This window comes from Oncorhynchus keta, chromosome 6, assembly GCF_023373465.1.
Source record: "Oncorhynchus keta strain PuntledgeMale-10-30-2019 chromosome 6, Oket_V2, whole genome shotgun sequence".
In the NCBI taxonomy this organism is placed as follows: Eukaryota; Metazoa; Chordata; class Actinopteri; order Salmoniformes; family Salmonidae; genus Oncorhynchus; species Oncorhynchus keta.
Genome location: NC_068426.1, coordinates 22,468,728 through 22,477,113, shown reverse-complemented (window position 1 = coordinate 22,477,113; position 8,386 = coordinate 22,468,728). Strand labels below are relative to the sequence as shown.

The 8,386-nt window shown below is 43.5% G+C and overlaps 1 protein-coding gene across 2 annotated transcripts in view; it reads left to right on the top strand.

Moving 5' to 3' along the window:
- Window positions 1-8,386, top strand: part of LOC118384853 (retinoic acid receptor RXR-alpha-A-like) — a 145,812-nt gene that overhangs the window by 29,172 nt on the left and 108,254 nt on the right. For both annotated transcript variants that reach the window (XM_052521128.1, XM_052521129.1), the window contains exon 3: window positions 8,180-8,380. In XM_052521128.1, coding sequence (XP_052377088.1) covers window positions 8,180-8,380 — 201 coding nt within the window. The remainder of the gene's footprint in view (window positions 1-8,179; window positions 8,381-8,386) is intronic.

Here is an 8,386-nt window from a genome sequence, read left to right as displayed (position 1 = left end):
AGCTGTTAATCAACATTAGCTAAACACTTAGATTTCCCTCAGTCATACCAGGCCCCAATGTCAACCATCGCAGTGGGACAGCATCAGTGTTTCATGGATGTTTACAGATGTTCAACTGAAGGACACACTAACCAAGGCGCTGTGCCGCTTGTTTCTGTTGTAGAGTGACAGTTCTGCTGAGACCAGGGTCAGAGAGTTGTCCGCTTTTTTCGCTCTGACAATATTATGACAGTTATTGTATTACTGTATACTTTCTTATATACAACACATGTCGTATTTTAATAGTAACCATGGAATTGATATTTTACTATTGAGCATTCTATAGTATAAGTTTGTATTTCAAGGTTGCCTCGACATTTCCTGAACAATAAACCAGGAAACCAAATGCCTGCTTTTCAGTCACTGGCAAAGTTGTTTAGGCATTTTGCCAAATGATTTTTCAAGATGCATTTTTCTCTTGTGTAGATAGCCATGCTGCATTCATAATTAAAAATCACCTATGCAGGAAAGGTCATCATTGTCAACTCCTCACTACAGTTGCCTTGTGGTTTCAAATGCCACACCGGTGCAACCGCCACTTTCATTACCCTGCGTCGGTGTGAAAGTACAGACTCAATTTGAGAGAGAAAAAGGAACGGCATTCACCTAAAAGAGCCGTTACAGAAAGGTGCTCTTGTTCCTTTCAAAAGCCTCTGAGTTAAGGTCTTGCAAAACACAGTTGCTTAATAAGTCATTCAATAAAACTGTCCAGTTAACATTTTATGGCCAATTCCACAGGCCTCTGCAGCGCTTGGTGTTTTCGGAGACGGAGTCTAAAAATGTGTTTCTTTCACAATTTTCTGTAAGTTTATGTTCTTTCTACCCACACTTAAAAACCTAAGAATAGTTCAGTTGTTTTGTGTTGGGTTAGGTTGGGTCAGCATTATGTCTTCCAGCCAAGGTCTTCATAGGCATCTGTTTCTTCATAAGTCCGGCTGGCTGGCCTGGCCACCCTGGCCACCCTGGCCACCCTGGCCCTGCTTTCAGGCAAAACAAAAGCCCTCAGGTGACTCTTGTTAACCATAGAAGTCAGTCTAGTCCGGTTAATTCATCCAAGGCAGTGCAACTGGTGGAGCCAGATCACCCCCAAGCTACTCCAGGACAAGCCCTGTTAGGAACCCTTTGGATTGACCTAGTTAGGTATAGTGGTATAGTTTTGTGGGTGCATCCATGATGACTCCTTGGTTTGACATGGAATGCCGTATGAAACTGTTACAGTCCTACTGGGCCTTGTAACTCTATACCCCAGGAGGCACCCCGTGGGGTGAGCCAGCCGACTGGGACCCAGCTCTCTTGACCTACTCCGTGTGACCTGTCCTCTGCTGTGATTGGCTGGTCAGGGACCCCGGTAAGTCTCAGTGGGGGGTCCAGCTTGGGGTGGAATTTCAGAGCAGGCTAGTGTTTCCACACCTGTGGGGGGTCCTGTTGTGTGAGGAGGGAGAGGTGGGAGACAGAGAGACACATAAAAGACAACTGCAAGGATGATGTTTTCTCACAGGGTTTGTGCCTAGAACACCAAAAAAATTGCCTTTCTAATGAGCTTCATGCGCACTTCCTCGTCTCCTTCCCACGTCTACTTCATGGTCATGATAGATCTGCACAGCCCTTGTTTTTATTGAGATAAAGAGGAGCTGAAAAGCATGTTTAGTGTGGTTTTCTTCAAAGGAAGAAAAGCTGCAGAGTGAAAAGACAGTTTGCTGATGGAGCAGATATGTCGTCTGGGAAAAGGCTGGATGCTTTCCATGCTGATGATCAGCCTCTGAAGACGAGAGAGACACTCCCTTAGAAAGGACTAATACCCGGTTTGCCGATTGCGATGGAACTAATGCTTATGAGTGTTTTAACAATGCATCTTTCCCAAAACACCATGCAGAGAGAAGTCGCTAAGTGCATCGTTTGAGCATTTGTCGCTACGGATAGGATCGAAAGAAAGGCAGCAACTCTCTCAATTCAAATCTTAACGCATTATAATTATTTCACAAAACTGACGACGGATCAGCTCCTAGAGAAATATTAGGCGGTTTATTCCAATGATTATCGAATAAAAATGCACAAAATCACTGATTTGGCACATCATTGGGCACATTGTAGGCACACATCATGAAATATGTTGAGACAAATTTCAGACAGTAGCCTCAATTTATTGAACATGAAATAGGCCTTGTATTTCTATTTTAATGCAGTCGCCTCTGTTTTCGTTTGAAGCATATTTTTACACTACAAATGTTTGTTTCAATTGCAAAGACATTGGTAACTTTTGTATTTGTAGTCAGCTTTGTTCTGAAGTAATTGACGGTCAAAAAAGAGACGGATAAACTATGTGATTCGTTGTTTAGCAGAGAGATCTTCTTTGTGTAAAGTGACGTGTTTGCTGTTCTACAGAGTGGTCTGTGGCAGGCTTTAGATTACAAATGTTTTCAAGTGCAACGTTAACAACGATGGTTTTGGCAAACAGCTCGGAGATTTAACGATGCTGCCAAGAATCTTCTAACGATGAACTTCGCCTTAAGATGCTTTTGGGAAATCGTGTCCAGGGTTAGTGATGAGCATTTGATATCCAGAGACAGGAGAGTGAGAGCTGACGGGCTCTGTCTGTCTGTCAGTCCGTCTGTCTGTGTGTCTTTGGGCTCTCCTCCTCTTTACAGTGTGTGCTCTGCTTTGATAGCTGATCTGTTTTGATGAAGGTCCAGTCAAGGGGAGAGAGTGTCGTACAGTGCAGCAGAGTAACTGTCAGTCATTTTGCATAATGAAAGACTGCTGCCTTGGATTTTTCCTCGAAGTGAAAAGCAAACGCCTGAGGTTCATGGAGTGTAACAGTGATGAACCTCCGCTCTGCTCTAATCACAGAACAGCACAGTGTGCCACACTGCACCGTGCTGGACTGAAGTCGGGCAAGGATGGGGTCTTTCAATTATAGTTCCTTTCACAACCTTTTTGGAAGTGTTTTACATTAGTTGTACATTAGTGTTTCACATGGGTAAAACTCTTCAAGTCCACACTTGTATTTATGCGCAACCATATGTCATTCATGAATAAGAACTAGAGAATAAGACAACACAATAGCCTATCTCAAGGGCACATGGGTAAAACACTCAACGTCCACGCACTCCAATGCACAAGTCTCTCTGGTGCAGGAAGGGAAATAATGGAGGGATGCGGAGAAGGCTCTTTAATTCCAGAGAGGAGGCCGACCATCCGTCTGAAGATAGCTGAAGGGGAATGCCGTTTACGATGGTTGCCCTGGCGATTGATATCCTTGCTGCTAGGTCCTTCTCTGTGATTGCCCTGGTAACGCCAAACAACGACAGTGGCCATTCTTTAAGAGGACTAAACGAGGACTGCAGGACCCCCACCCCCACCCCAGTGATTTAAAAAAAACTTTGACTGTTGAAAAGCGATATCCCATAAATACAGTAAAAATACTCAATTGTGTTTGTTAGACACAACTGCAAACTAAAAGGCGTAGGGCAGTCAATGAGTTGGTCTGATGGGAATCTGTCATCAGCCTCCCTTGCTTGAGGAACAATAGAGGAGCAATAGAGAATGAAAGACTTACCTGGACCACCTATTGAGATATGCTTTTTGTTAAGTAAATCAGATGTTAAATAAGGTGAAAAGGAGACTGGAGTGCCACTTTAAGTCTCATAAATAGCCTAAATGATTTTACTGTAATTCTCCAGTAGGCAACCAGTGGACATGACACATAGAGATGGATACGCGTTGCTAACCCGCAGTTTACAAGTGTTTCCTTAGTGTTTGGCGTTTCTATGAGACTGTTGCGAGAACAAAACGTTTTATTTGCGTCCTGCCCTTTATTACGAATGCAAATCTCCATACCTTTGTTTCATTAACACATTGTCATTATGCCTTTGTCCCATTATGTGCTCTATCATCATGGCTCTTTTTCATTAGCGTAGTCGTATCTAAAGACTTGCTTTCATTAGCACCGTGTTGCAAAGGCTGTCTTTTCATTATAGCACTCAATGTTTAATGAGAAAACCCCCAGTGTGTTTACACTGTTCCTATCCCTGACCGCCATTAACGATAATGCTGATTGACTGTTTGTGGGGGATGTTTGAGCTTGTCCCCTAAAGATTGGATCCTCGCACAGTTATTAAACCCACCGAGATCCCTCTCCTTTTCTCTCCTCCTGTTCTCATCCCTCGCTCCAGTTGGAAATCAAAGAAAAAAGTGAAACATTCCTGTAATCAAGGGTGCACTGCATGAGCCAAGAAGACACGGCGGAGCAGCAAGTACGATAGATGCCTTTAATGACAGATCACTAGATGACAGATCACTTGCGCTCGAGCTCTCAACAGGAGGACCTGTACACACAGGCCTCTCTTCTACTGCTACATTTTCATCATTCACTTCGTCTGCTTCAAGAGGAGGAGAAATGAAGCGTCTTTATTAAAACCAAAATCCAGAAGGGTGGATAGCAGGAAAAACAACCCCCGAATGTGTAGTCATCAAGAAAAAGAAATGCATCTAGTCGATGTGACACTCCCTGAACGTCTGAAATGGCATATTAATATCAGCTCTATGCTGTTTCTCAAAACCAATGAAAGTAATGTGCGGGGTCACATATCAGGTCAATGCAAGAGTTGATTAGGTAGGGTCTTATCGCCTCTACTTTTTACCTGACGGTGAAAATGACACTGAATTCATTTGTGTTCTGTTTCCATCAGAGGAACATCTCATTTGCTCAATGAAACTACAAGGAACAATGTTCCCCCTCACGTATTTTCTGATTCTCTTCACACTCCAGTCCTCTGTCTCCCACGGTTACAGCTTTAGGTAACATTCCCAGCATTTGAATGACATACTGTAGCTTTACTGTGTCCCGTGGGAAGATTATTCCACTGGAAGGCTAGCGGACTGTTGTTTTTGGCCCCTGTCTACTTGGTTTACACCTGATTTTGGAAAAGTCGAACTTGACTGGGAGCCTTAGCTCATATGCTAACTTGGTAATGTTCAGTGACATGGCTCGGAGCCCTATGGCATGTGTCATTGTCCAACCAGGATTTTGCTGTTGCTGTGCTCTCAGAGGAGACAGGGAAAGTGTGGTGGGGTAGATTTGATGGACCATCTATGTGTGGTCTTAGTTTATTTGCAGAACCATTTTACTGATTCTTATTTTTCAATTTTTCAACACTGATACCGTTACTGATTATTGGAGGACCAAAAAAAAGCCGATGCCGATTAATCAGCGATTTATATATATATATTTGTAATAAATGACAAGTACAACAGTACTGAATGAACAATGAACACTTATTTTAACTTATAATGGAAAAATATAGTGTTGGAAAAGAAAGTAAAAGTGCAATATGTGCCATGTAAAAAAGCTAACGTTTAAGTTCCTTGCTCAGAACATGAGAACATATGAAAGCTGGTGGTTCCTTTTAACATGAGTCTTCAATATTCCCAGGTAAGAAGTTTTAGGTTGTAGTTATTACAGGAATTATATGACTATTTCTCTCTATGCCATTTGTATTTCATATACCTTTGACTATTGGATGTTCTTATAGGCACTTTAGTATTGCCAGCGTAATCTCAGGAGTTGATAGGCTTGAAGTCATAAACAGCGCTGTGCATCCCACATTGCTATGAGCTGCTGTTTGAAGCTTACAAGCCTGCTGCTGCCTACCACCGCTCAGTCAGACTACTCTATCATATATCAAATCATAGACTTAATTATAATATAATAAACATACAGAAATATGAGGCTTTGGTCATTAATATGGTAAAATCATGAAACTCTCATTTCAAAAACAAAACGTTTATTATTTCAGTGAAATACGGAACTGTTCCATATTTTATCTAACAGGTGGCATCCATAAGTCTAAATATTACTGTTACATTGCACAACCTTCAATGGTATGTCAGAATTATGTAAAATTATGGCAAATGAATTACGGTCTTTGTTAGGAAGAAATGGCCTTTCAACAGTTTGCAACGAGCCAGGCGGACCAAACTGCTGCATATACCCTGACTGTGCTTGCACGGAACGCAAGAGAAGTGACACAATTTCCATAGTTAATATTGCCTGTTAACATTAATTTCTTTTAACTACATATGCAGGTTTAAAAATATATACTTGTGTATTGATTTTAAAGAAAGGCATTGATGTTTATGGTTAGCTACATTATAGCAACAATTGTGCTTTTTTTCGCGAATGCGCTTTTGTTAAATCATCAAGTTGAAATAGGCTGTGATTCGATGATAAACACTTGTTATGCAACGCAGAACAAGCTAGTTAACCTAGTAATATCATCAACCATGTGTAGTTAACTAGTGATTATGTGAAGATTGATTGTTTTTTACAAGATAAGTTTAATGCTAGCTACTAACTTACCTTGGCTCCTTGCAGCCATAAGGTCCTTTTGATGCTATACTCAGCCTGCAATGTAATCGGCCATAATCGGCGTCCAAAAAGGCAGATTACCGATTGTTATGAAAACTTGAATTCGGCCCTAATTAATTGGCCATGCCTCTAATTGAGCCTGTTTAAGAGGATCTCAGCTTGTCTGCGTTTGTTCATACAGGTCTGGGCTTGGTGCTCCATGTGCATCGCTGGCATTTGGATTATTCTTTATTCTAATCAAATGGCTGAGGAATGTGCTTGACAAGCACAGCCCACCCCTCTCCTTAGAACATACACAAGCATGCATGCACACATTAATGCACACACACACACACACACACACACACACACACACACACACACACACACACACACACACACACACACACACACACACACACACACACACACACACACACACACACACACACACACACACACACACACACACACACAGCAACCCGCACACATGCAAGCGTACTCACACACACTACACACACACTCCTGACCAAAGCGTCAACATCCCAGATGGCTTATCATGGGGAACTAATTCAATATCACTGTGCCTGTTTTAAATGTCATTGGATGAGTTCATCTGGAGTGACATGTTTTTCATGGACCAAATAAAGGAGCTATATTGGGCTCGGAACAGAGCAGAACAGAACAGAGCAGAGCAGAGCGGGGGGGGGGCTTCTCTGACCAACGCTCTTAATATCTGCTGGAAATCTAATGGTCCTCATGAAGAAAGTAATAAAGTCAGGATTTGAGGAGCTCTGATGATGCCAATGAGATTCTCATGAACTCCTTCCAGTTGATACAGGCTTGGTAAATCCTCCACTGACTGACTTTCTTCTCTAGAGGCTACCAAGCCTGCCATGTCAGTCACAGAAATACATGCCTTTTCTGATGCTATTCATTGGGTCAAAGTGGATTTCAAAGGTCAGAAACGGAGCTCTGGTTGATGTACTGACTGTGATGGGGCTTTCATTTGATGTTGGTTGTTTTGACACTGTTGTCAATATACTATCTCTCCGGGGTTTTCTGTCTCGCCTACCTACTTTCATTTTCTGTTCAACTCATCATGTCATGTGTAGACATATACAGGATGGTGTGGAATGAAATGGGAATGACCGGACTAGCGGGGGTACAGAACATTCAGTCACCCATTGTCCGAGATAATGACTTCCCTATTGAGTCTGACCCTGGTGACCTCGGAGACAGACAGCAAGATGCCCCCACCCCAGACCCTCCAGGCATCCCTGCCATTTGGCATTTTGCCCACACAGATTTCCTAGCCCCAGCTCCATGCCTCTCCACCCCTGCCTAGCCTCCTAACCAGCCTCACACGGGCGGTTGCCGCTCCTAGTCACCTGACCCTGGGCATGGCTATGAAGCTGACATGGAGCTCTGAGCTATCCTCATCTTCTGGGTTAGAGGGTCACAGAGACACAGTGCTCTAAATGTGAGAGGTTGCTGGGTCTCCATGTGACAGGGGAGATGGATGTGTAACCTGCTGGTGGGAGGGAGGCCGGTCAGAGATGACGGGTACAGCAGAGATCCTTAAAATCTTCCCTCATCCCCTCGCTGTTACCATAAAGGGCAACTTGTAATCTGTATCGACAGGCCTATCCAGGCAGCACCCTTCACCATGTTCAGTACCAGCAACCTTCATCTCAGCTTTCTCTCTGTTAATGTCAAAACAATGTATCGTCATCATCCTGTCTGGCTGTTCTAACAGACTCCCTCTCTCCTTCCCTCTCCCTCCCTCTGCAGGGTTCCTGAAGCCCCAGTGCTCGCTGGCTCCGCCCCCCCAGCGAGGACGCTCGGGGGAGGCCTGCTCCTGTTTCACCGGCATGTGTCACCTCCACCACCCCCGGATATCTACAGGTAACACTCAACGCCATCTCCACATCCCCTCGCCATCTTCCCCGTCATGGCAGACTCCGCACCTGGGAAGACACCTGTATCAAATAAGTATGA